This window comes from Fusarium phalaenopsidis (genome assembly GCF_050370095.1).
Source record: "Fusarium phalaenopsidis strain FUZ10S chromosome Unknown contig_32316, whole genome shotgun sequence".
Taxonomy (NCBI): Eukaryota; Fungi; Ascomycota; class Sordariomycetes; order Hypocreales; family Nectriaceae; genus Fusarium; species Fusarium phalaenopsidis.
The window spans coordinates 1,227,773-1,255,452 of NW_028145399.1; the positions used below are offsets into that span (position 1 = coordinate 1,227,773).

The 27,680-nt window shown below is 53.6% G+C and overlaps 6 protein-coding genes across 6 annotated transcripts; 1 reads left to right on the plus strand and 5 right to left on the minus strand.

The window, feature by feature from the left end:
• Positions 1–1,066: 1,066 nt before the first annotated feature.
• LRP88_11970 (armadillo-type protein) lies at positions 1,067–4,915 on the minus strand (the record flags this gene model as incomplete). The annotated part of the gene is made up of 8 exons (XM_083248378.1): positions 1,067–1,402; positions 1,458–1,757; positions 1,809–2,093; positions 2,145–2,299; positions 2,352–2,643; positions 2,691–4,726; positions 4,797–4,841; positions 4,897–4,915. 8 exons carry the CDS (start codon positions 4,913–4,915, stop codon positions 1,067–1,069), a joined length of 3,468 nt encoding a protein of 1,155 aa, XP_083095808.1.
• Positions 4,916–6,122: 1,207 nt separating this feature from the next.
• On the plus strand, positions 6,123–8,867 carry LRP88_11971 (uncharacterized protein; the record flags this gene model as incomplete). Its single annotated transcript, XM_083248379.1, has 2 exons — positions 6,123–7,911; positions 7,963–8,867. The coding sequence occupies 2 exons, from the start codon at positions 6,123–6,125 to the stop codon at positions 8,865–8,867; spliced, it is 2,694 nt and encodes an 897-aa protein (XP_083095809.1).
• Positions 8,868–9,227: 360 nt separating this feature from the next.
• LRP88_11972 (Sodium/calcium exchanger protein-domain-containing protein) lies at positions 9,228–10,797 on the minus strand (the record flags this gene model as incomplete). Its single annotated transcript, XM_083248380.1, has 4 exons — positions 9,228–9,987; positions 10,045–10,251; positions 10,301–10,439; positions 10,494–10,797. 4 exons carry the CDS (start codon positions 10,795–10,797, stop codon positions 9,228–9,230), a joined length of 1,410 nt encoding a protein of 469 aa, XP_083095810.1.
• A 1,266-nt stretch (positions 10,798–12,063) lies between these two features.
• On the minus strand, positions 12,064–17,911 carry LRP88_11973 (uncharacterized protein; the record flags this gene model as incomplete). The annotated part of the gene is made up of 8 exons (XM_083248381.1): positions 12,064–14,081; positions 14,138–15,577; positions 16,124–16,154; positions 16,231–16,257; positions 16,456–16,754; positions 16,810–16,848; positions 16,903–17,488; positions 17,546–17,911. The coding sequence occupies 8 exons, from the start codon at positions 17,909–17,911 to the stop codon at positions 12,064–12,066; spliced, it is 4,806 nt and encodes a 1,601-aa protein (XP_083095811.1).
• A 1,210-nt stretch (positions 17,912–19,121) lies between these two features.
• LRP88_11974 (uncharacterized protein) lies at positions 19,122–20,166 on the minus strand (the record flags this gene model as incomplete). The annotated part of the gene is made up of 3 exons (XM_083248382.1): positions 19,122–19,371; positions 19,431–20,001; positions 20,085–20,166. The coding sequence occupies 3 exons, from the start codon at positions 20,164–20,166 to the stop codon at positions 19,122–19,124; spliced, it is 903 nt and encodes a 300-aa protein (XP_083095812.1).
• A 755-nt stretch (positions 20,167–20,921) lies between these two features.
• LRP88_11975 (PAS domain-containing protein) lies at positions 20,922–23,030 on the minus strand (the record flags this gene model as incomplete). Its single annotated transcript, XM_083248383.1, has 3 exons — positions 20,922–22,567; positions 22,642–22,938; positions 23,003–23,030. 3 exons carry the CDS (start codon positions 23,028–23,030, stop codon positions 20,922–20,924), a joined length of 1,971 nt encoding a protein of 656 aa, XP_083095813.1.
• Between the last annotated feature and the right edge of the window lie 4,650 nt (positions 23,031–27,680).

Consider the following 27,680-nt stretch of genomic DNA (forward strand, 5'->3'; position numbering starts at 1 on the left):
ATTCTTCCAAAATGGACTACCTCCCTACTGTGGCGCTGCCGTGAGCGAGTGAGCGCCCGACGGCTGCCCGCATGTAATGGCGAGTCTCGAACGAGAGGAGGCGAAGGGCGTTACAAACGGAGCGATTTGACAGATGTCAAGTCACTCAAGATGAGTACGGAAGGGGATGATTTGACCTGAGAGAACTGAAGTGTGGAAGGCGCCGGGAGAGCTTGAGAGAGAAGGCACTATGAGGGAAGGTAGGTATCACCATCACCACATTGAAGTTTGCGCTTGAAGGAACGAATGTACAAGTCAAGATGAATATTACCAGCCGACTGCTGGAACGAGCATAAATGAAGCATACTGACCAAATAATAGCCGTATGCAGCATCTGAGCAGGCAAACAATTCTCCCATCAGGGCAAACAAATATTAGATACGACGTGAGTATCCGTTCTTGGCAGACCAGCACGACCTTCGAAGCACTCACACTGCATTAGGCAAGGAATATAGTAGTAAATCTGAATCAATAGCGTTCATAGAGCACGTTTGGTTTTGCGGCTATAGCGAACTAACACATCTAGCGACCTGACGTATTCGCAGATACCTAAATCTCATTTCGCGGTGTCAAGCAATATGCGGCGTCTTCACGGCAACAGCCTGTCAAGATCATCAGACCCATGAAAATGTTTGATAGGTTTTCGTTCGTCGCGACGGCTCCCTGACAAGTACACCCTCCCCCTGGCATCATCAACCATGCAAACTCTCACAGCTCTCTGGTGACGAGTAAAAGGGTGGGTTTGCCTGGCCATTGCCAAACGAGGCGGCGTTGGGCATGTCCCAAGGGATATGGAGATAGCCCTTTTTTGTCCTCGAATCCATGGCGATTCAGGCATGACGCTGGGAACGGATTATGCCAGGTGCTATCCGACTCGGTGAGCGTGTACGCGTGGCGCGAATCAGGTGCGCGTTGACCGTGTGAATGATCTTGACCTGTAGATAGAGGCATAATAAAGATAAAGGATACTCATCAGAGTCCTCATCTTTCTCATGTCCTCCAAGGAGGATGAGAGCCCGAGGCTAGATTAGTTGTGAACCTTACCCATCCTCACACGTCTACCAATCGACATCGCTGAGCTGGAGTTTCCTGGACCTTTGCCCGCGGTCCTTGTTCGACCTTTCCAGACGGTTGTGATAGTACGTCGCTGGCCGTTCGTTGCCTGAGTTGACATGTGAATATTGACGTTGCGAATAAGTTCTGGGGAGCCAGGGTCTGTACCACCATCCGGATCTTCGTTCTGCTGAAGATCATAGTTGAGCACCAGGTTCTTGATGCGCTGCTGTTCCTCCCGTTCAGCCTGCTGCTGGTTCTTCATAGCGATTGCAAAAGTCGAGTCCGATGGCAACTCGACAGTTCGTGTCTGGTTCGGGATTAGCCATCACGGTCATAATCCCAGCCAATGGAAATCTCCCTACCTGCTGCCGGTTGCCCTTCTTGGTGAGTAGCGAGAACGCCATAGTGTGGCTGGGAGGGGCTTCACTGCTGGCCCCTTCTGTCGAGGACGGTGTTTCGCGATTCTTGGCTCGAACTGGAAGTGGCACGTCGAAGAGCTGTTTGCGCTCAAATTTGCGCGACTCCAGACTCTCGGCCATTAACTTGGCATACTCTCGTTCAAAGTCAGCCTCATCTTCAGGGTCAACTTCCTCTTCCTGTCGAGTGACAACAATAGCTTCTTCCTCAAAAGTGCTCTCGCTGTCAGACTCGTCTTCAACGTCCTGGAACCGCTTGTTAGCTAAACGATGGTGTTTGGTGCTTGCCTGGCTCACATCTGCATCCTCCTCTTCGGAGGCGCTTTCGTCGTTGTCATCACCATCCACATCGTCATTGTCGCCGTTGTCATCATCGGACGAAGGATCACTAGTGGCGTCATCCATATCGGCTGTCTTGTCAACACCTGCCGACTTCTGATCTTGGGCGACAGCAAGCTGGAACGCCTTGACGGCTTCATCCAAACTAGCAGCGAGCTTCCATTGCGGACGTGTGAGATGAAACGTGTCTTGCACCAAGAACTCGATGTCCATAGGCAGAGGCCCCTTCGTGAAGATGTAATACTTGTGCGAGTCAGTAAGAAGACGCTGTCCACCTAATAGAAAAGTTTATACCTGGAAGAAAGAGAGGAAGTAGTCCAACTTCTTGCCTGCTGCACCTCGGTTGAAGAACATTCCGCAAGTCTCCAGCATAGTTGCGACAAGGCGAATGCGGAAGAAGTCATCCGGAGGATCAAGCGGGTTGAACTTGCCAGGGATGGGCGGACCACCTGTGAAGCAATAAGCCATATATCCTGTTTAATAGGTAGTTAATAGGCCCACCATATCCGAATGTCATGATCTTGTACATGGTGTCGAAGATGACTGGGTGCTCAAGCATGCGATAATTGTAGAGCTCGCCAAGATACTTGACTTCCGCTATGCGTCGCTGATAGAATCTGTAGTCATTCTGTTCCAGCCCAAAGGTTATGGACTCGATGACGTTGTCGATGACCTTGACAACAAATGCAGGATGATAGCGATAGAGGGCGCTCAGCAGAATCCCAAGGAGATGGACACTGCCATATTTGACTTTGCCAGGCTTTGAGAAGACCTTTTCTAAAATGGCAACAACCTAAACCATGTCAGTCTCTGGTATATAGAGAAGCAAGGGATACAGACCTCTGTCTCCTCCCAGTGGAGTCTTCTGATTTGCTTCAAGATCTTGCTGTAATTTCTCTTGGTCATATCAACATAGATCAATTTGCGAACAAAGAGTTCCATTGGTGTCCGTTCCTTCTGTTCAATAGCCGGTCTCTCAGGCGGGTCGACATAGTAGACGGCGTTATCGATGAGCATACGCTCAGGTTGTCCAATGTGCTGAACAGACTTCTTGCGCTGGAGAGTCTCGAGGAAGCTCACCATGCGGGGAGCCGTCTCAGGGTTGCGAAGAAGATATCGACCGCAGTTCTCAATGAGATTGCATAGAATCTCAATGTTCATGCGCGAGAAATCATCAAGACTGACCTTCAGGCAGTGAAAGACGACGTGTTCAGGGACGATGCCAAACTTGGTCAGCTCGGCGAGATACCGAATGTTGCTTAGTCGAACCTGGCCCAAGAAGTCCTTCTCCTTTCGCCTTTGCAGACTTCGGAATTCTGCATCGAGATAGTCGACAAGACCCTTGGGAACATCCGGCATGTACCGTCCAAGTGTAGCAACGAGACGAGACCATGATGGAAGCAAATCACTTCGACCCTTGGGAACCTCGGTCAAGGCCTTGACAAGACGATTGCGGGAAGCCTTGGAATTGAGGAAGCAAAAGTCAATCGCTGTCTGGTCGACAACATCTTTGTTGGTCAGCTCTGGCAGGCGAGCGAGGAGAGCATCAACCTGGGCACCAATGGTTCGGTTGGCGATTGCCGTTGACTGATCATCAGCACTATCAGCGGGTTTGGCAGCCTCAGCAGCTTCGGCAGGATCGATTTTCTTGCCAACTTGTTCATCCATGTCGGCCTTTTTTTTCTTGCCGTCTTCGAGTAGAATAGGCGGGACCTTGCCCTTAAGGTCGACCAAGTTTTCGTAGAAGCGGCGCTCGTCTTCGTCCTCCCAGATACCAGCTCCGTCACCCATCGAGCGCAAGTAATCACCAGTCTTGACTAGACCAATTGACCCATTGGATGCGCCGAGTGAGTCGTCCGAATCCTTCAAGTCAGGCATCTCAGCCCCAATGGCATCTGCGATAACTTGGGCATTGGAAACCAGGCGCTCCTGAGCCTTGACCTGTTTCTCATAATTTGCCTGTCGATCTTCAAAAACCTCGCCAGACTTGACGTACGCCTCGGCATTGCGTCGGGCTTGTGACTGAATCGACTTTTGATCTCGGGTGATGTGCCCTTTGACGTCGTCGAAGTACTTCTTGAGGACACTCCTGAAGCGCTCTCGCATCTCGGGTTCGGTAAATGGTTGGTCTGAGTCGGAAGGCATTCCACTTTCGTCCTTTTCATCATTGGTGTCCTCATTGCCCTCAGTTGTGCCGTCCTCCTCGACCGTCTTTCGTCCATCCGCACCGCTCGGCTTGACCCCTAGGATATCCCAGCTGAATGACTTGACAAAGATGACGAGGAGCGGGAGGTTTGCGTGTTCGCGATCGTATCCAAGAAGGTCCTTAAGCACTTCCAATGGGAAGGGGTCTGCACCGGCACCTTTGTTCGTCCGAGTCTTGAGCTCGGCGACCTTGCCTGCTGCTCCCTTTGTCGCATCGTCGGGTCGGCTAACATCGTCGAGGGTCCTTACAACACCAACCAACCAGAGTTCGGTCACCACACGGAGCAATGCGCGCTGGCGGGTGATGCGCTCCTTCTCTTCCTTCTCGCGAGCTTCGGGAGCCAGAGCCTTGAGGATACTCTTGTCGGGTGTCGCCATCCCCTTCCCAAGCAGCCAAGCTAGGTATTCCGTGAACTCGCTCGGACCGAAGCGCTGGTGTAGAGCGCTGACAATCTCGACGCCAGCCTCAATCTCGCCGGGAGACTTGAGCCTGCATAGTCCTTCATAACAGGCGGATATAATCTCGGAGAGGTACTTGTGCAAGCTGAGAGTTCGGATTTCCTGGAGGAAGGTGCTCAGGGTAGCAGCGGTGATGGCGGTTCGCAATCGTTTAATAAAAGCGGTATTCTTCTTGAGAGACGAGTCGAGCGTCTTCCCAACAGGGAAGAGATCTATATTATCTGATGTCAACAGGCGGGAGCGGGGGGGAGTGGTGGGGTAGACATGGGAAGTGATTCACACCTTTTTCGCCATCCCATGCCTTGTCGTTCAAAGCGCGCAGTTCGCCTAGGAATATGATAAGCTCTCTGCCCAAGTGAGGAGTAGAATGAAAAAGACATACGCTTCCTTGCGCGATCCATGGCTAACCACACAAGAGTGGGAGGGGATTCGCGACTTGGGGTAGTTGGGTGTGTGTATGTCGTATCTGAGGTGGGTGGAGGGCGGCGCTACATTCGGCGCGCGCGGACTGCTAAGGGATGTATTTTCCCAGAAAGTGGTACTGCAGACAGGGCAACAGAGCCGACATGGGTGCTTCCGTCAGGCCAGGACGGAGGAATTGCGAAGAGGCAGGGCGAGTCGTCGATCGATGTTTGAAGTTTGATGTTATTACTGGCTTTTGGGTTGCATACGGTCAGAGGTTGGCGGGTGCCCTACATGAGGTCCGGTACGTACCTGACCTGGGAGCCGGGATGTGGGGATTGGAGGCTCTGAATTGCTGCTCTCTGAACCACTGAGATGATGCGCCGGAACAATGTTATAGCGGCCATGTTTCATGACTTCCATCTAAGTTGGACTTGGTGATGATGCTTTCATGCTCCTACACTGCCAAGCAATTCGAAAGAATAGAGTGTCATTGGTTCTCGGCACTATAGCCTTTTGACATTTCAACCTACTATCATCTCATCCTGGGGTACCTCAGTTAGTGCCACAATGGGGGGTCGATTTCATCTTGCGCAGACGTCATCCCAAGGACTCCCCACGCCCTGAAGCCACGGCATGACCTCCCACGCTTCGGCATATCCTGACCGTGGTGAGGTTTTTCCCGCAACAGATGACGATCATCTTCAGATCCATTGGCCTCTCCAGACAAACGCAATTAATTTAAAGGGCATGGATTCCGAAAATGAACCCCAGTCACTCCATTTCCCATCTTTATCTCTTATCAAGCCGAGTTGTGACGGCGGACCCTCAGCGGTTTTGACATCTCCGGCCAGATTCGCCTCATCAGCCTCCATGATTCGTCCACCACCAGCATCTCCTGATAACGGCGATGCCACAACCTCCGCGGATCCTCCTGGGAGACTATGCACCCACCCATTCGTGATTTGCATCTCCTCGCTCGAGACACCAGCAACACGACACGATGGGCAAAGTCTGGTCCGATCCGACGACCCCCAACAGGGGGATTTCCGGGTCCGGATAACGGGCAAATGGACGTTCCATCTATAGCCATAGCGGTTATTATTGAGCGCCATCCGTTTCTTACTATGAACTTGTAGTTGTTCACTCAAACCTCCTGAATTCGTATCTGTTGTCTATAATCATCACTTGTCTCATCTCTTCAACATGGAGACTCCTCCAACAACAGCTCTTCAGAGCATCCCGGAAAACTCTGAATCTTCAGTTATCGGTAGCCTTCCTCCTACACCCCCAGATACAGCGAAGCCATCTCGAATAAGTAGCTTTCACGACTTGCAACAAATCCCCCCAATCGGGTTGCCATCGATAGAGTCCATCAAACCCTACGCCCTACCTTCCAAGTTCCGATCAAAAGAGGTCCTACCAGAGGATCTCAAGACTCCCGACAACCATGTCAAGCGCGACCCCCGTCTTATCCGCCTCACAGGAGTTCATCCCTTCAACGTCGAAGCACCCCTAAGCGAACTATACGACCAGGGTTTCCTCACCAACGAGGATCTTCACTATGTCCGCAACCATGGAGCCGTCCCCAAGTGCGAGGACGCCGATATGCTTGACTGGGAGTTTCAAGTCGAGGGCCTTGTCGATAATCCTATTAAGATGACAGTACGGGATCTTCTTAACGACTACGAGCAAGCTACTTACCCCGTCACCCTCGTCTGTGCCGGAAACCGCCGCAAGGAGCAAAACATGGTTCGGAAAACAAAAGGCTTCTCCTGGGGCGCTGCTGGTCTATCGACGGCTCTTTGGACGGGTGTCCCCATCGGTGACTTGCTTGCTGCTGCGAGGCCGAAGCGAGGAGCGAGATATGTCTGTTTCGAAGGAGCAGACAAGTTGCCTAACGGATACTATGGAACTTCCATCAAGCTCAACTGGTGCATGGATCCCAACCGCGGCGTTATGGTCGCTCACAAGATGAACGGAGAGAAGCTTCACCCTGATCACGGAAAGCCTGTTCGAATCATCATTCCCGGTCAGATCGGTGGGCGAAGTGTGAAGTGGCTCAAGAGGATCATTGTCACATCGGAGCCCAGCGACAACTGGTACCACATCTTCGACAACCGAGTCCTACCAACAATGATCACCCCTGAGGCTAGTGCCGACTTGCCCGATGTGTGGAAGGATGAAAAGTATGCCATCTACGATCTCAACACGAACAGCGCCATATGCTATCCCGCCCATGATGAGACTGTCCCGCTCCTGGACGCCCCAGCAAGTTACAAAGTCCGAGGATACGCCTATGCTGGCGGTGGAAAGCGTGTCACTAGGGCAGAAGTTACCCTTGACAAGGGCAAGTCATGGCGGCTAGCCACTGTTCGATATCCCGAAGATGATTACCGATTTGCGCCGGAGGGAGATACTCTGTATGGTGGACGGGTCGACATGTGGTGGCGTGAGACGTGTTTCTGCTGGTGCTTCTGGGAACTTGACATTCCTATTGACGAGCTCCGCGAAGCAGACGATATCATGATCCGGGCAATGGATGAATCCATGATGGTACAGCCTCGTGACATGTACTGGAGCGTGCTGGGTATGATGAACAACCCCTGGTTCCGCGTCGTCATCCACAAGGAAGCCCACTCACTCCGGTTCGAGCACCCTACACAGCCGGCCTTGATGCCAGGAGGCTGGATGGATCGCGTCAAAAAGGCCGGCGGGAACCTCGCCAACGGCTTCTGGGGCGAAAAGGTCTCTGGTGAGGCAGAAGATGCCGTGGAGCAGGAGCCGGAAAAGGAGATCTGCTTGACCGACCCCAAGGTTGACCGCAAGATCACAGCTGCTGAACTCAAGCAGCATGATGGCGAGGTTGATCCTTGGTTTGTCGTCAATGGCGAGGTGTTTGACGGGACGCCTTTCTTAGAAGGCCATCCCGGTGGTGCGGCGTCCATCTTTGGTGCTGCTGGCCAAGACGTGACTGAAGAATTCATGACTATTCGTAAGTTGCTTGAATCGTTCATACTGCTTCACTTACTAACAACCCTCTTAGACAGCGAAAATGCTAAGGCCATGATGCCAGCGTACCACATCGGCACTCTTGACGAAGCCTCCCGTGCCGCCCTCAGCGGCGACGACTCGGCAGAAGAGGATCTGGGCCGCCCCGTCTTCCTCCAGTCTAAGACGTGGAGTAAAGCCATTCTGGAGCGCAAGACGACCATCTCGTCTGACACAAAGATCTTCACCTTTAAGCTTAGCCATGACAATCAGGAGATTGGTCTCCCCACTGGTCAGCATCTGATGATGCGTCTCCGTGACCCGGCGACCCGCGAGGCTATCATCCGCGCCTACACACCCTACTCAGACGGCTCGGAGAAGGGGCGGCTCGATGTGCTTATCAAGATCTACTACGATACACCGCAGCGCAAGGGCGGCGTCATGACGCAGGCTCTAGACGCTCTTCCTCTTGGACACTTTGTCGAGTTCAAGGGCCCCGTCGGCAAGTTCGAGTACCTCGGCGGTGGACTCTGCTCCATCGGCGGCAAGGAGCGTCGTGTCCGCCGCTTCATCATGGTCTGCGGCGGATCTGGCATCACCCCGATCCGTCAGGTCCTCCGTGCCGTGATGCGCGATTCTACTGATCCAACGCCCTGTCTCGTCTTTGACGGTAACCGCGCCGAGGAAGACATTCTCTGCAAGACAGAGCTCGATGAGATAGCTTCAGCCAACCCTGAGAGGTGTCGCATCATACATGCTCTTACCAACCCATCACCGTCGTGGACGGGAGTGACTGGTCGCGTGAACAAGGCGTTGTGCGAGAGAGACATAGGCCAGCTCGCCAACAATAGAGAAGGCGATGAGCTGGTACTTGTATGCGGACCTGGTCCGATGGAGAAGAGTGTTAAAGAGATATTCTCAGGAATGGGCTGGAAGGAAGATGATTTTGTCTTTTTCTAAACAGACAGTCGAGGTTCAATGGCTTCATGACGAGAAGAGAGACAACTCATTAAGAGATATTGTGTGGCGGGATGAAACGGGATAACTGAAGTGATAAAACGGTGTTTGGTAAGGTTTCTTTTCTTGTATAGGTATTGCAGGTAACCAAACCGCAATCTAGAATATTTTGAGCAAAACTCCCCAGAATCAAAAAGTGTCACCAGTATTCCAATGCTCCCGCTACCAGAACCCAATGTCCTACTACTGTAGTTGCTCACGCGCTTGTCCAAAGATGACAGTAAACACCAAGTAATTCCTAGTCATCATATCGTAATGTAATGTTTCGTCTGGTTTATTGTGAGGCGTTCCGTTTGTTGTTGATTAGTGACCACCCTCGCTTGCACCCTCACTTCCACCGGAAGCTCCGTGCTCGACGGGGTCAGGGTAGTACCACGCACCAGCGGCAATGGCCACGTAGAGAATCATGAGCAGGAAACCCTCCAGGTAGTTGCTCTTCTGGTCCTGAAGGAATCGGCCAACGGTGAGGATACCAAGAATAAGCATGACCAAGTTGAAGACATCAAAGTTGAGATCAAGCTCCTTGCCAAGACCCCAGCTGACGATGACGGCCAGAGGGGCATTGAAGAGGGCGGTCTGCAGAGTAGCGCCGAGAACGTGAGAGAGGGCAAAGTTCATCTGGTTATCCCATGCCTCGTCGACAGCGGTGAGGTGCTCGGCAAACTTCTCAACAAAAGGCACCAGGATAAGACCCATGAAGGCATCAGACACATCTCCCCTCTCAATAACATGGTGGATCTGCAAGACCAGGATGACGGCCATGAGTGACACAAGAGCAACCGAGACGACCAGTGCAAGGATACACTCGGTCAGGGTAAGCTTGGCCTTGTCAAAGTCCTTGTGCTTGTCCTTGTCACGGTGCTCGTCGTGCTCGAAAATGGCGTCGTAGATACCGTGGTGAGTTCGCGTCTGGAAAAAGACGTAGACGATGTAGGCAATGATGAGAAGGATCGAGATGACACGAGAGATCTGCAGCGTCTGGTGCTCAACTTCTGCATCCGTGTCGTTGTTGCCGGCAAATCGGCCATGCTCGAAAACGGTTGGTAGTGCGAGAACGACACCACTGGTTGCGTGTTAGTCACTCAGAGTTCAGGATACAACATATGTTAGTGAAACGTACGCAGTGAAGAGCAAGCCGCTTCCGGCTTCGCTAATTGCCTCGTTGAATGTCTGTTCCTCCTCCAACAGTCCACCCACAAAGAAGCAGGCGCCCAAGCAGAAAAGCATAGTGGCAAGGATGGAACCCAGGATGGCGGCCTTGATAACAAAGTACATGTTCTTGTTCAGAAGGACCATGAAAAGAACAATTTCGACAATAGAACCGATACTGTAATCAATTAGTATGGATTGTGGGGGAACTGGAGATAGAGCCATACGTGATCTCAGTGAGGACGCCAAAGACATGAGGCAGCTTTCGGGCGAGTTCTTGGCCGGCAAAACCAATCATGTTGGCACAAGGGACCATGGCGATGTAGGCGAGAATAAAGATAAGGGTGTGGTGGTCGGGAAGAGCATCTAGTTGAGACATGTTAACAATGGAGTTCAACACCATCACCAGAATTGACTTACAGCGAACAGCAATGGCAGCAGGGACAACAGGCCAGAACAAATTGCAGAGCAAACTAGCTCGACTCGCCGACTTGAACGAGATCTTGGTGAAGTGTATAGGATGGAAGCCCTTGCGGCCACTCTCGCCAGCAGGCTTGATCCATCGCGTGGTCCTGGTGTAGTGGTCCATCTTCTTGCTCTTCTTGAACTCGTCGTAGGTGGTGGGTGCAGGAAGAGTGTGGTCCTCACTCCCAGTGTCTCGCAGGTTGGTAAGGGGGTAATATGCCTCCCGCGAGGGCGAGGGGGGCGGGGATTGTTGAGGCATGACGACTTGGTATATGTACGGGCCAATCTCCAGGGGAGGGGATGGGAGGGAGCCGGGCCTGGTTCTGGGGCCAGTCGTTTCGAGACACGACGAAAGTAGGTGTAGACCAGACCGCTCCGGGAAGCGTAGCGCCCGTGTTTGAGTTGTGGCGGTCGAATTCTTGTTTGTTAAGCTTAAGAGAGGACAACCACCATGGCTGGAACGAAAGCGCGCTTTAGTGTGCAGCCCTCGTCCATGATATAACTGGCAGGGCAGGCAGGAGGGAGGAGGCCGCTTGACCCGAGGAAGGCGCAAGCAAGGATAGTCTGACTCTTGGATCCCCCATCTTTAGCTCTGGTTGCCAAGACGGCACCACCATGTGGCATGAATGCACCTTGGTCTTTTTTCGTTGCGTTGAGTGACCATTCGTTGCCGAGCTGAATGTTGTTTCACCCTGGGCCCCCCATCCTGCGCTGGCCCTTGATCCCCTTTCTGGGCGCAGTGTCTGGGTCTTGGCGGGTCAAAGGGTCTGGCCCCTGCAAGTTCAATGGTGGCTTGGTCCAATAGATCCGATGCCAATGGGAGGACGTTGGGATGATTCGAGGTGGTGGATGCGGTCAACGAATTGTTGTCCCGTCCCTGCCAAGTTTAGCTGCATGGACCGCCAGACGACGTCCTCCTGTAGGGCTCTGAATCCTTTTCCCTTCTCCCCACAGCATGAAGCCCAACTCAACACAGAGCTCGGCATCTCCAGCGGTCTCGTCTCGGCTCCTCATTCCATCTATCCACCCGACAAGAGCAACAGCAACAGGCGCCAGGACAAATCTGCGGGCGTCTATGACCAGCCACAGCGGGCCCAGCCGTTGTTTTTCGGGCCCTGGGTTAAGATTGCTTGGCACAGCCTTGGCTTTTGGGCATGCGCGAGATCGCCAGCGCTACGTCACAATCTCACTCCGACAAGGAACATGTACATCAACTACCGCTCGACGACGACATCATTGCATGTTTAGCAACTTGTGTTGATCGCTTCATCCATCACTCTCTTCTCTCCACGCCGCTCTCCTGCTGCAATCTCCAAACCCCAATCTTGTTTCTGCACTAATCTCAAGGCCTAGACTAAATCACATCTCGCCAACTAGCCCGCCATCATTTGCTGTCTAGCACCGGAACTCAAAAAAGCTTGTTCCTCAACCTTGACAGGGGTAACTCGTCTCACTCGTACCAACGTGCCGTGTTCCGTCCGTCCTACCCTAGCTTCGCCCTGGTGCCCCCCAAAAGTCCATATGCTTACATTGAACCCCCAAGCCACCTCTCGAACCCCCCGTCGCCATCTGGAGTTCCAGAACCTCCTGGCTTGGCACCGTCCCCAGAAACGTCCCCAGACTCGCCTTGGCTCTCCTGCACTGCCGGCTTGTTCCCAAACACTGCATCTTTGGTCCGGTATGGCACAGCCTCTGCGACCACCACCGTCTCGATCCCCACCGGCGTGTTCAGCTCTGGGCCCATCGGTAGCTCGTCCACGTCCACTTCCAAGTTTAGCAGAGTCTTGAGGACCACCTGGCTTCCCGCCTTGCTCATCACCTCGTTAGCTTCCTTACACAACTCTGATGCTACACATTCCACACAGCCTCGCTCACACTGACAACCTTCAACTCGCTGCAAGGCATCCCGCAGCAGCTGGTCGATGTGATCGAAAGCTTTGGTGCTGATACCTGACCCTCCTGCGCCTCCTTTGGCGTCGTAGAATGTCAACCGCGCTGGCCGCTTTCTCTGAGTTTCTTTTTTTGCAAACTCCTTTACCGCAATCTTACACTCGGTTCGTACATCGCCGGGCATGCTGACGACGAACGTCGGGAGTAGACTCATGATGGCATGTTCTGCTGCATGAATCCCCGCTGCCACATGAAGCCGTCGTGTCTGAAGGATATCAATGGCCTTCTTAGGGACGTCAAGCCACATCCCTTTGCTGAAACGAATGACTGGCGGGTTGTCCACTTGCACTGCGTCAAGTACCCGTCCCTTCCGGTCAACTTTAAAGAAGCCGAACACGTTCTGCTGAATCTTGATAGTACCATAGTAGGCATGTGAGCGCGACCCCGGGATAGTCCTGATGGCTTCCGTCTCAGTAGGGTCAATATCAGTATAGTCGCGCTGCATAGTTGTCCAGTCTACCTTGACCCTTTCCACCTTGGCCATCCTCTTGTCAGGGAGAAAATCTCGTACAAGGTACGGGTTGCCCTGGTGAAGAAAGATGGCACCGTCGTAGATGGTAAACGTCGCCCTGGAGGCCTCCAGCTCTTCCAACACGACGTTCTGGCCGTTTGTAATGTCGATAATAGCAAAGTGCTCATCTTCCGTGTCTCGAATAGCAACGTATTTTGCAGGGATTGGTCGAAACCGATCGTGGCAGTGGTAGAACCCCATCTCATCCCTCAGCAAGCGCTCGTCGCAGATCTTCGGCAAGTCTTTGCCGAAGTACTTTCTGTCTTCATTTGGGCGTATGGGCATCTCGTAAGCCGCACATTGTATGTGGCCTTCACGCACCAGCATGTTCTCCAGGTCAACCTGCAGCTCGCAGTTGGGCTTGGTAAATAGCTCGTCCGGGTTCTGCATATAGTGTTGGTCGGTAGCAAACCCGTCGCCAACCAGGATTGACAGCGAATCCTTGTTGCGGCGTCCAGCCCTGCCGCTCTGTTGACGCAGATTGGCAATAGTGTACGGGAAACCCCAAGTCATGACACAGTCCAATGAGCCAATGTCGATGCCTAGTTCCAGCGCCGTAGTTGCGACAATTCCCAGGAGCTGACCCTGAAACATTTCAGTCTCAATCCTGCGTCTGTCCTGTGCCGTATAACCGCCACGGTATCCCATCACGAGGTTGATGCATTCTGGACGCCCCAAGGCCTCCAATTCTTGCTTGATGGCGCTAACCAGCACCTCACATTGGGCTCTGACCCTGCAGAATGCAATGATCCTCACTCCCCTCAACATGAGGGCGCAGAAGAGACGCGCACACTCGAACTTGGCACTGCCGCGTCCAGAAGCAGGGTCACCAGGGTCCTTGTAAGGCGTGTTCCAGCAGAGAAACTCTTTCCGTCCAGATGGGGACCCATCGAAATCTATCAGGCGGACGTTGTCAATGCCGAATATCGTCTTGAAATGCTGCTCCGGGTTGGCTACCGTGGCTGAGCAAGAGATAAACTTAACGCGTCGGTTTCCCACGGCAGCACAAATTCGCCTTAGCCTTCGCATGATAAATGACATGTGGGATCCCATCTGGCCGTTGTAGTAGTGCAACTCGTCCACTGTAAGCTGATATTAGTGCTGCCTCGCCACATAAGCACTTGTCCTAGGCACTTACCAACAACGTACTTAAGATTCTGCAGGAATGACCTCCAGCGCTCCTCTTGAGGTAGGATGGTGATGTGAAGCATGTCCGGGTTAGTAAAGATGATCCTCGCTTGCTCTCGAATCGTGTTTCGATCGGTCATAGGAGTATCTCCGTCAAATGTCTCGACCATGGTCTCTTCGAGACCAGGCATGTAACCCATCATCTCCTTCAAGCTCCGCTTCTGGTCCTGTGCCAAAGCTTTCGTCGGAAAAATGTACATGGCTCTGGAGTTGTAATCTTGCTCAAGGGCGTAGAGCACTGGAAGTTGGTAGATTAGACTCTTTCCAGAGCTTGTCGAGGTTGACACCACGACATGCTGGCCATCATGAAGGCTGTTGAGAGCTTCTGATTGATGAGCATAGAACTGAGTGATCCCTTTGGCGTTGTACAGAGCATTCACCAGATCCTGACTCAGTAGAAAGTTAAGATCGCCATAGACGGGTTCCTGTTGCTCAAATACTCGATGTCCGTCTGGGACGATCTGTCCCGTATACCACGGGCTGTCTTTGAGGTCTTGAACAATCTCAGGTATTGACTTCCGTTCTTTTGGAATACTCTCCGGTATGGAGTCTGCTGCCTTCTCTGGGGCAAAGTCTTCGTTTGTCGATGGCATCGGGATGTGGCTCTTTGTCCGTTCTATAAGGGTCTCTTGCGGGTCCAGTTTGTCTTCGACACACTTGTTCAAAAAGACATTAATTGCATTCGCAAACTTTTGGTTCCGCCTCTCAATGAGGTTTGTCATCTGCTTCTGGCTGAAGACAGGCATCCTCAGCTGCTCTGCTCTCAACCTTCGGTTCGGGTTCGTCGGTTCCCCCGTCTTACTGGGGACCTGACGCTTCAGATCGCCATCGAGAAACTCGAGAAACAGCACCTCCCGCCCTGTAGGTTCAAGTTCCCGATCGTGTTGCTTGTCAAGGCTCTCCATGCCGGAATAGCCACCAACCGATGCATCGTGAGCTGGAGCCTGTGACCTCGATGACCTTCCGTTTCTGAAAACATCGTCCCTTTCTGATCCTTTGATGTCCAGTTGCAGCATGATCTCGTCAACGTAGGCGAAGTAGATGCCCTCTGGGCGAAGTGCTACCATCGATGCAATCTCTTCAATTGCGAGGTCTCGTTTCGTGTGGGCTTCCACGGCCGATTTTATCGTATCAAAGGTTGTAGCGAGGTGTTTTCGCGTGGTGCAAAAGGTATACACAAGGTTGAGCGCACGATGTGTCCGCTCTAGTTGCTTGAACGCTTCTGGCCATTCCATGACACAGGGCACCACGACGTTGCTGGCTTGCCTCTTGAGACCCAGCTTTCCTTTACTTCCTCTGGCGCTTCGTTTAGATCCCGATCCGCTCGATTCACTTGCAGCTGAGCTCTCATCACCAGGTTCCCGTTCAGGCTCACGTTTTCGTTTCCCTCCTGAAGGAGGCCTGTCAGCCATGCCAGGCTCAAGGAAGTCTGTCATGTTGTAACAAAATAGAGTATCATCACTGGTGTTCAGGAAGTGATATGTGGAAGCTCTGCCAATCAATAGTGCCTTATTTCGAGTCGTCACAAAAGGAGAACGTGAGACGTGAAAGTGGCGACGTCATCCAGACCCAGACATTCGCGGAATCAACGCCAAATCACGTGCGCTGATTCGTTCATTCAACTTCAATTGCAACGAATATTGGTGGTAACAGAGGTGCCTACCTAGGGGTAGTAAATGACCTCTTCTTAGACTGAACTCGATCGGTCTACAACCTTCGCCAGATACAAACTGCATTTATATTGTGAATACGACTGCATGACCAGCACACGGCTGCGTTTCCCCTCCCGTTCGTCTGTTTCTACGCCCGGGAGTTGTACTATAGCTCCCATATGGTCCAGCAATGCTCCCAGCTATGATTACACAATTCTATCCATGATTCCGGTTACCAAGCTGAAGTGTAGCGCAAGCAAATCCCTTGTTCCCTTGCACAGCACGTCTGTTCCAAGCCGGGCGGTGCCCTGTATCCTTTCAGGCTGATGATTGCCCTGCCAATTGCTCCAGCATCGGCGTCTAGCCTGCCTGTCCTTGCCATCATCCATACAAATCTTTGTTCGCGAACCCGCATGGGCTGGGTGACCGGACGTCGCATCATTATGGGCTCGGCGTGGTGTCCGAGAATATATCCTGTCGCAACCTCTAGCTGCTCCGGAGTTCCCTTTGGATGACGCCGATCTCATTCATAAAGCCCTTAGCATTGGCAGCAGTCATCTAAGCGGTAGATTGTCAGTATCACAGCAAACAATGAGGTCAGGCCATTGCTACTCACCCGCATGGTAATGCTCACAGGCTTTGCCTGCTCACCCTCAAAGGCAGTGAAGAGAATTCCAACTGACTTCAGTGAAGCCTTCTCTTGGAATTTCATGGCTGCAACAAGCGCCGTGTTGAGAATGACTCGGTGAGTCTGATCCTGTCTCATAATAAGACGAGCAACCTTGTGCCCGTGAGTGCTTGCGCTTTCTGGGTCATCGACTTCTAGAGCAGAAGCATCAAATGATCCAGGGACGACGGCGCCGTTGTCATCATACTCGACACAGGCTTGGGGTACGTTGATCTTCAACATGCCTGCTCCACGCTCCTTCCAGCCTGCTTCCTTGTCGTGATAGAACATCTTGGCTCTCACAGATATGATCGTAGCCTCGCCGTCCTCGCCATCGTTCACCTCAACTAGTTATTGTCAGCATCAAGTTTGACGTTATGGACGATAAGTGCCCACCCTTCTGAAGCTTAAGCTTCCTCTTCTCGTCGGAATCTTTCTCTGGGGACAGGGCGCGCTCAACCTCTTGGGGCTCATTCTCGTCGCCATCCTCATCACCGTCCTCATCTTCGTCGTCGCTGCTGTCGGGAGCACCAAACGGCTTGGCAGGCTTCTCGCTCTTAAGAGGTTCCTTTCCAGGGGCCGCGAAACTCGAGAGGGGCTTGGCACCTCCCAGGGCAGATCCAAAGGCGCTCGAGCCGAATGCGCTTCCAAAACCATTAGTACCAGAAGAGAGACCGGCAAAGGGCGATGCGCCGCTGGTGCTGCCAAAGGTCAACTTCGGTGCGGCGGGGGGCTGCGCATCTGTGGACGGAGCCGGGGACGCAAATGAGCTAAGCGAGGGCTTGCCAGCAGCAGCAGAGCCAAATACGCTGCCGCCCTGAGAGCCGCCGAGGCTGGCGAACGGCGATGATCCAGAGGACAGCTTGCCAAAGCCGGAGGCGGCAAAGGCGCTGGCAGAGGTTTGTGGTTGAGCATTCTTGGCTGGCGACTTGCCGGCCTCGTCCTCCTTGGTCGCTTCTTGGCTCGAGGCAGCTGTTGAGGTCTGTGTAGAGTCAGCGGTCTGCCTGGCGCGCTTCAAGGGACGTTCGAGGCGGCATACCGGCTCTGCGTCGTTGGAGTCCTCATCGCGAGGACGCTTCTTCTCGGGCTCTAGTCGCGAGGCCCTGTCCTTGGCGGAATCGGTGGATGCAACGCTGTTCGCATCATTGTCCTCGGCCTCCTTGCCGCCCTCGAGCTGGTCGTGCGCGCGCTTCTTCTTGGGCGACGCAACCTGATCCTTCAGGTCGCTGTCTGGCGCATCAGAGGCATTGGCCGTGTCAGAGCCCTCTGCAGCAGCCGACGGTGTTGTGTCGGAGATGGATGACTGCTTAAGCTCCCGACGAGCAGCACGGGTCTCGGCGTCTTCCTTGGTCTCGATGTTGAGGGGCTCGTTCTTGGGGCTGGCGTCGGGTGCGTCGTCGGCCATGGCGGGCTGGCTGTGCGGCTCGGCGGGCGTGATGACGGCGGGACTGACGAGGGCACGAACGAGATTGATTGCTAGCTGATCGGGTACGACAGAGATAGATGGTTTCACGCTCGTTTCGTTACTGGATCTACGATCGAATAAGAAGCGACAGACGGGGTTTGGTCGTGCTCCTGCTAGAGTCAAGGAATGATGCGATGCGTTGGTTTCGAGATCAGGCTTCGCGGGTTGTGTGAGTTGGGTCTTCGTCAATGCTGGACTAGGTACAAAGGTCGGCTGGCGGTTGAGGACTTGAGCGCTCTCCTCCAATCAAGACAATGTAGAGTCGCCGACGTCAAAATAACCAAAACCAAACTAGACCTTCACCGCCCACGCCTGGCCTGGCCTGGCTGGGCTGGCGCCTGCGCCGGAAGGAGGGGTAATCAATCTCAGCCCCCAAAAGAGGAAACGGGGACGAACAACAGTGTGATAGATCGTTTGGTTCTATGTATGATAAAAAGGCTGATATTAAGAAAGATGGATGTACTCGTAATTGGGAATCGGGGGAGGGGGAGGTCGACACAGGGAACATGTACCTTGAGCTAATGTACCAGCCGTCCATTGTTCCCCAGCACCTCGGCCAGGGCGTCTCGTCGGGTCCCTTGCCTTAGCCCACGGCCAGTGGCTGTGAATGGCTCACATCGTCAATCTCCAAGCCGCCCGTTCGTCGTCTTCTGCTGCGGCAGGGGTTCTAGCATGCTTGGATCCTTGAATCCATGGAGGCAGCTCGCCGGGGAAGACGGGAGACAGGGCGGTGTGGGATAGATGGCAAGCTTGTATAAGTCAGTGGCAAGTTTACCGTGGAGCAGCATGGACAGTGACCTGCTCGTCATTGAGCTTCTCACAGACGATCAAGCTTAAATGTCCCCTTTGCATACCGTGTCCACCAAGATGCGTTGCGCCTCGAAAATAGCATGCGCATGTTTCACTTCAAATTCTAAAAGTAGGTACGAGATAACAATGGATACAAATTCCCAACGAGATACAGAAAGTCCTTGGTGTCTGTCATCTGACGACACTTGTTCGACCGCGTCCAACACCGCAGTTCTAGTAGAATCCCTTTTCATCACAAGTAAAAGTACATGAGCTAGATTTTAAACCTCGAGGGCTCGAATCTCCTTTCCGTCCCCCGACAAACCAGAAGCAAGCATCCTCTCAAAGGCTGAGTGGGGGTTTAGCTGATGAAGCACAAGCAACCCAGGCCGAGGTAAAATACGAGCAGCGGGTAGACAGCAATGGCCACTCGGTTCTTCACCACACCGCTTCCGCCCAGGATGCTAACACCGGCGGCAAGGGACCAGGCAATCAGAATGATGTAGACGGGGATGCGGGCAATCCAGTGGAGGCCCAGGGCAGACATCAACGCAGCGATGACCAGAGGGAACAGGGTATAACCAATGATGCAGACGCTCTGGGCAAAGGAACTGCATGACATGTTAGCGAATCCACAACACACGCAAAGGGAACCTGGGTCAAGACGAACATGTTGCCTCCCAGCAGTTTGATCTGCAATGTCACTACAGCTTCGCCCAGCCAGATCATAGCAAAGACACCGCTAAACACGGCATCCCTTTGATCACCGCGAGCAGTGAAGCTCAGGAGGAGGCTGAGGAGAAGACAGAAGATGAGAGGGCCCCAGAGGTCCCAGTCGCGTAGACCAGGGGTCATGTTGCTCTGGAGCAGAGCCTCAGCATCCACCATACGGCTCGCCAGTCCGGTCAGCTCCTCTCTCGTGCCCGAGATACCGGCACCACGGATGTTGGAGTACGCGCCGCGCAGACCTCCCTCGGAATCAAACATGGTACCGCCCAAGAGGTAGCGCGGGTACAGAACCTCCCTCAGCTTGGCCCAGACGGCAAGCAGGTCGCGACGCAGGGTGTCCCATACTGACTCGTCAATTGTGTTCTGGGGGGCTCGTCGGTCTTCTCCGGGGATTCGAGAGGTGAGGTAGCCTTCGTTCAGCGGTTGCGATGATGAGCTGGAGCCGATGTTGCCTGACAGAGGCTGACGGGATGAATTGGTCGCAAGGGGGTCATCGAAATCGTTGAGATCGGCTATGCTGGTGTAAGCTTCCACAAGCACTCAAAGAATCCCCTGCTTCGTAAATCTAGCTGAGGCAAAGATAGTAGCCACGTACCATCATCGGGGTCAATCAGATCGTCGTCCTCATCCTCCAGGGGTGGGTTGGCATAGTGCCCTCGAGCGCTGGACGCGGACATGGTTTAAACTGTCTGCGAGGGTGGTGGAGATTCGGTTGTGATTCGTAGGTTGAAGACAGTCGCGGAGCTGTCTCCAAAGTCTCGCGATTCTTCTCTTGTCGGCTTTTCGCTGCGGTCGACGCTCGACGATGTCGCGGCTTTGATGGTTGAAAGTTGCTGAGCGTGAAGCTGACGTATCGCCCTCTGCGAAACTTCCACGGTTGCCTCTACAGAAACAACCCCTTGACGAAGAGTGGCCCAAGCTTCCAATTGGCCACAACCAATCACATGCGTCCGCCAACCCAAATGGGACAGGGTACGTACATTCCCATCATCCCTTGAAATCCAATGCTAAGGACTTTGTACTCCAGTCCAGTGCCTTATCAAAACCAAAGAACCCGCGCCTTACAGCATGGAGGCCAATGCTAGCTAGGTATATATTTCATTGACTGCGTAGGGCTGTATTGGTGGAGGATAGACATCGACAGCAAACCCACTCCGTCTCACATCACGATCATTCCCAGGAACGAAAGACTTAAAACACACAATTATCATTTCCGCTATCGCTCGAATATTATGGGTATCTAGGACAAATTCTAAGAGTTCATCACTTGTAACAAACACTGCACCCGTCCCGGGCAGCTCCCTTGAATCCAGGATTTCCAATTCTGCCGGGGACGATGAGGAGCAGCATCAAGACGCCAACTTCTATGCTCGTCATACTTCATTACATTACCTTCCTTGTCCTTTGACCTCTCGCTTTCCAAAATCGTGCATTAATACCACCTGTAGCGATGGTGCTGGGGGTCCTCGGCCAGTGTCGAGGGTATCTGAGAGCTCCCCAGTCTTTGGTGCACGTCACTCCACCCGTTCAGTGGCGGAAGTGTTGTACCCATGTAATCCGAAGGAGCCGTCGCTCTCGGATCCATCTGCTCTCTGTAGCAGTAATCCTGTGCCAGCGCTTCCTGGCTTTGCTGAAAGGCTAATGGTTGCGAGTACCATTGGTTTCCACGGTTTCCATAGCCATTCAGGGAATAGTTCTCATATCCCATGCCAGATGTGTTGCGACTTCCAGGCCCATCCGCATGATAGCCTGTAGATAATGAATCACGTCGCATGAATTGCGCCCCTTGTTGTTGGCGCTCTCTCGCCCAACGTTGAGCGGCTTGATTCTCGGGGCCTTGATAGGATGTTTGCGCTGCAGCAGGATCCCAAACGGGAAGACCATCTGGTGGCTGAGACTCTCCCATTGGTTGGCCGTGACTGTATGAGGCCAGATTCCCATTTATTCCCACGAGAGCCCAGGCGAACACAGCGACATCTCGAATAGACCGCATTAATTGGTCGATCGGGGGACCTCCCGCAGCTTTGACGTTCTCGCGGAGTGGCATGTGCTGCGGCAGCAGTGGAGGTCGAAAGTTGTACAACACTTCTGGTGGACACTGAGGTTGGATGGGTTGCTGGCCCCACGGAGCGGCAAAGAGGCCGTTGTCGAAATGCGAGGGGACTAAGGGAGGGTGTAGATTCGGGATCTGAGGTCTTGCTCGACGCAGGATGACGACAAGCCCATCAGAAGTGCACGAAACAACCGCCTCCAACTCGACAGACGGGGCAAGCCGCTGTCTTGGCTGGCTGCGCGCTCTTCGAGGGCTAGGAGAAGAGCGTTCCATTGGTCTCGGGGATTGCGGTGTGGGAGGTGTTCGGTAGCTGTCAGTCTGGGAGATGGAGGCTATAGCTGCTGAGCTCGCAGTTCGTGATTCGAATGATGACTCGTCATTCAAGGAGCCACTGTCTTGCATCTCGACGTCTGCCTCGACCTTGATCTGAGGGCTTAGCTGCTGGTTGGAGTCAAGGTCCATAGCTCTATCCAACTTCACGCCACCTCCTTCAGAATCGCTGGACCGTCGACTTTCAGGCAGATGGTTCGGTTTCTTTGGTGTTAAAGACCCGTGTCCTGATGTGCTTTGGTTTCGAGGTGGTGGGATAGAGTCCTCCTCAAATTGCTCCTCTTCCTCCTCAACGTCCTCTCCGTCGTCCAAGTCGTCGTCGCTAGCTTCGTTCTCAAAGTCTTCCGGCCTTCGAGGGTCTCTTGACCAGAAGCGCAGGTATGCAATCGAGTCGTTGGCTTTGGCACTTTCAAGACATTTGAAAGCATCGTCCAGCGAGCTTTCTCGGATGCATTCATAGAAGCTCTTGTGCTGAACTTGGTCGGCAGACACACCAAGGATAGAGGCAATGGCTTCGGTAGCGAACATGACAGTCAGAGTCCGGGTGAATCGATTCAAGATAAGGGCCGCTCGAGGCTCGCGCTCCATCGGCGACATCTTGAATTTAGGCGACAGGTGCTCCAACATATGGTAACGCGGGTCTCGGGGGGAACAAGAAAAGATGCGTCGAATCTGCGGTGCTTCGATAGCACGCCCTGTATCTCGGGTTAGTGTCTGCCACATGACAGTATTGACCGAGCATGGCAGCTTGATCCATCGAGAAACATACTCTCGCTCTTTTCACCCCGGCGGTAGATACTGGTACATGCGACGAGGACATCGTGGACGATGGTGAAACAGCATTCGCAGCTTACCCAACGGCCATCGCGAGAGAGGATACGTGCATAGTGCAGGACGGCAGCCTTGTCCAGCAAGACGCCACGAGTATGCACGGATCGGGCAAAAGGTACCTCGTCGGGGTGGAAGAAGTCGAAGCTGGACCTGCCGAGCACCTCATGCGGAGTGTAGCCAAGGATGTCGATGACGGACTCGGACGCATAGAGGATATTTGCATCCGGACCCAAGTCTTAGGGGATGTGTGTTAGAGAAGCTGCATCATGGGGGGCCTGGGAGTGGCCGACGCGACTCACTGTGTATTGTCATGAAAGTCTGCTCCATGAGGGGTGATGGCGCAGCAGCTGCGAGCTGTGCGGAAACAGTTTAAGTGGTCTGCCCTTGTAGTACCTCACCGACGCAGATCAAAGGGAGGAGTGTCAGGTGCTGGCTTATACCGCTCGACCTCCAGAGACGTTCTCTCAAAAGGTATCAAGGGCGAAAGCAAGCTGCAGCGCAACGCAACGCGGGGGGCTCGACCAGCAACGAATAAAACCAGAGTCGAGAGAGGATTTGAAAATGTGGTGTAAGTGGGTTGAAGCTCCAACCATGGATATGTATAACCCGCTAACCCAAGGCTGTTTCTTTTGGCGTCAACTGCCAAGAGTGGATCCAGTCGGCAGTAGGACCAGCCCGGAGGCTTCTGGGCACAAGGGACGTGACGGGCCTGACAGGGGGAGGATTTGAGTGGCAGGGGCAGGCAATGACGGCCGAGACCCCGGAAGACGCGGGAAAAGGGACCAGAAGCCAGAGGGTCAAGCAAGGGTGGGCGGCGTCGGCGGACGGTCAGGGTGATTAGTGATCCGTGGCGGTGCGGGCTGCGGGTACGGGAGGTTGGAGGTGGACGAAGCTACCACGATGTGACAGCTCAGGGGATGTCGAGTCGTCGAGTCTAGCAGTCTTGGGATGGAAAAAGTCTTGGTACAGTACGGGACGGGAATTGGATGGAAGGGGAGGGAAAAAGGGCGGTGGTGGCTTGTCCGAGAAGTGTTGTTTTCTCGCGGCGTCTGCGAAGGGAAGGGCAGGGGAATGGGGAGATGAGAGTGGGTTTATGTGTCTGCGCGTGTGCGGGCAGCGCAGCGCAGCGAACAATAATAATTGAGCAAGACAGGAAGAGATGGAGGCGAAGGATGATTGATGGCGGGGACACCTCCAGCAGCGAAATTGATGACGACCAGGGTCTGTGGGAATCCAAATATGTCGGCAGGTAACTAGGAAGACACCAGAGCCGGAGCGACGAGCATCCGGGGGACGAGAGACGACAGCAGCAAGTAGGAGAGCAGCCAAATGAGGTCTGTCAACAGGGAGTAAAATCTGAAAAATGAGATCTTTGTTCGTGGCTCGACCAGGGCCTGGTCGGCCAAGTGAGAAGTCAGATGGAAATTGCGGTCGCGGAAATGTGCAGCTGGACAGGGTGAAGGGTCGGTTGACAAGGTCGCACGCCTTTGACCTCGGCGTCTCGAGTCTGCTCTCTTGTTTTGTTTGTTTTGTTTCTTAATGCTGGTTTGCTGCCGTATCCCTCTGTTTGCTACCCGCCAGAGACGACCGTGTCGAGAAAACGTCTGAAAACGCCTTCAACGACAGGGCTATCGTCATGTCAAGCAGCAGCGCAGTATACGAAGCAGCGGCAGCAGCATATAGATGGATGCCAGCAGGTTCCACCTCCAGCCATGTACTATGTATGCAAGCGCTCGCGCGCGTTACGTGCAAGGTACAACCCACAAAGGCAAAGGATGTTGCTTGCAGCGATGATGAGGAAACCCCGACGTTTCTCGGATGCCCCCTCGACCCTCGTCACGCTTAGTCGTAGCCCGGGCTCGGCGAAGGGCTGTTGGAGCCTCTAGGGAACGGCGAGAGGCTGCAGGGCAGGGGGAATTGCTTTCTTCGTGGCTTGACAGAAACGAGGGTGTCAAGGATAGCTTGTAAGTGGAGGGCGGGGATGTTCAAGGTCCCATCAGGATGCGTTGCGTCGTCGTTTGGGAAAAGCAAAGAAGCAATCAATCAATGGATTCGGATGGGGGGAGTCGGAGACAAGATAAAACGCCAGCTGCCAGGAGCAAGGAGCAAGGTCAACAGCCTGTTATTAGCAAAAAGGATCAAGAGCACCAGAGCACGCCTTCATTGCTTCACCATTGGCAGCAGCTCTGCGACGGCTCTCATGATCCAGGCAGAGCCCGTGCAAGCGAGGATCGACAAGCAGGCAAATCCCATTTTCGCTTCCACTTCTCGCTAGTAATTGGACGTCTTTTTTGGCTTTGGCCTTGACAAGCGGGGGATGGATGGGTGGATTGATGGATGGATGGGGGATGGGGATGAGCAATGACGTTGAGCACAATGACGAGACAGGACGGAATTGGCAAGGCCGATCATGGCTTGATGGAGGGGCGGCCTAAAACCGCCGATGTTACGGTAGACGACAACTGAGATTGTCGAGATCGCAGCAACCCCAAATCTACATCAGAATCGAGAGCCTGCCATGCAATTGCCTTGTGATTGATGATATGCAATACGCAACAATGCCTCGGATCATGTACGCTGCTGCACTTTGACCTTCCCATCCCAGCATGAGGCTTGCGTCTTTTACCACTCTGCATCGAGATGGACAAAGAAAAGGCGAGACCCAAGCTAAGGGCAAACCAGACGAAGCGGGCCCATCTTTCGGTGAAGGCTCTCCCGCCGTATCTTTTACGACAGATCCAGCCTGCCCAGTCGCATCTGCATCTTACACCGCATCTAACCAGTCCATCCATGCAGTCTAAAGACTGTTGTCTGCATCCAGTTGTATTGTTGGGGCAAGCAAGCACCTCCAGGGATGGAGCATGTTCAGCCGGATGGAGGCATGGCAGAGCGGTACAAGACACAAACCTTTTTGTCTGTCTCAACAGGAGCAACAAGAGTAGCAGCAGCCAGGATGCTCGTCAACCTCCGTGCCTACACATGCCTGCTCCACGGCCAACTTGCCCAATTTGTCCGTCTTTCTCCGAGGCTGTTAGCTGCTTGCTCTACGCCCTTGCTGCGGCGGACATTGCCTCCTCCGTAACTCATCAACGCCTCAATGCAACCTCATCACCCAGTCCTAACGCCTTCTTCTCTGCGGGACCGAAACCCGAACCGTGATGAGAACGCGGGATGGCCTCGGCCGACGGCGCCTCACCCGTAGCACTGCGGATCCTCGTGGGTAGTTGGTGGCTAGTTTCGTCCATTTCCAAGCCACATGGGCCAGCGGATGGAGGCATAATTGTCTCGTTCCTTGTCCATGGAATACAGAGGACAGACGAACATATGTGTTGTGACCCTGAAGTTGCCAGTACGGGATCTACGGGAGCGGATGCAACAGTGACCCTGGAGTGACCCTCGACCAGTCAGGAAGACATTGCGAGCACGCCTGCGGATTCCCACTCTCCAACACCATCGGCTGCTTCCCGCGACTAGAGCCGGACCTGTTCGTCCTGCCCTGGCATGATCGACGGCTAGGGTATCGGCAACGTCCTTAGCACGATGAAGACTTGGACAATGTCCACCCCGAAACGCCTCGGGGATTCAAACATGACTGCTCAGATTCGTCCAAACGGGATATCCGTGTTCCTCGATTTGAGCAATGCGGTCATTCCGGTTGACCTCGACAAGCGGACGCGCCGAGCTGGCCCTGGTCTCGCCGTACAAGACAAGGCTAGAAGTGCTCGGGTTCGACAGAACGAGGACTCGCGTCGGCGCTGTGGCACCGGATTGGTTCAGACATCCAGTATTCTCAGTCTCCCGTCTCTGTTACTCATGAGGTCAAAGAATGAGACGAGACAAGATGGCGCAGGACTCCATTGTTGACTGAGATCCGGTGCTGGCACGTCCAGAATTGGTGTGCTTAACTGCTCAGATATCATACCAGATCCGGATCGGACCAGATCAGATCGAGCACGCGCCCGTACGATGCTGTGATAATGTAGGTGACATTGATGCATGCCGGCAACCCTAGTCCCCTTGCTCCGCGTTCTCGAGGTTCATGGGTACTGCTTCTGCAGATGTCCTGAGCTTCCGTGCAAAACCCTGTGAAACCTTTCAGGATCCCGAGTATTGTAGCCCACAGCCTGGTTGGTAGGTCTACGAAAAGCCTTGGACAGGCTCTGCTCAGTGCTGGCTCGAGCCATTGCGTCTGGGCCTGGTCTGTATCAATACGGGCAGTCGAGCAGGCGGGGCCTTGATGGCGCGGAATGATTGTTTACCGCACTCGCTTAGGTGTGATAAGCTCGTTGGGCCTACGGTATGATGGCGATGAGATCGAGACGAGGGAGGGGGGGAGAGGCTAGAATCCAGAGGTGATAATTAACCCAGGTCTAATTTGACATCGCCCAAGGCTGCGAGGTTATATTTACGTACAATGGCAGGCAGGTTTGTCTCTCTGTCTTCATTGAGGCCAATCACGGTCCTTTGCTGCAGCATTTCAACGGCAGGGGCGATTGGCCGTTGCTTTTTGGGTGGCACCCACCCGCTAAAGCTGTCTCTCCTGGCTGGTCAAGGCCTCAAGCCCGTGCAAACTGCCTTAGTTCACAGTGCCGGGCAATTCCCTCAAGCAGGTACGGGGTACCTAACGTCGCCCGCTAACCCGAGTACAGGCAAAGGCGGTTCTGCCTTGACCCCACTTGCCGTTGTTTCTCTGACCCAGGCAGGCTTCATTCTTGACCACACGCGCATCGCATCGCGTCTCGGTGTTTGTCACAAGGATTCGATTTGATTTGATCTAGGGGGACCGTCGTTCATTCTTTACTCTTTTCTTGGCCAGGCCCAGACATTCACGAATCGGATCTCGACGGAGAAGATCTTCCTTCGTGTTTCGTTTCGGGCAACGCCGCTCCAGTTTCTCCCTGGGGCGTCCAGCCCTCAACTTTACCTCTTGAGCCTCTCATCTCAATCGTCCATCTCAGACAGCAGCAACCTCCACCA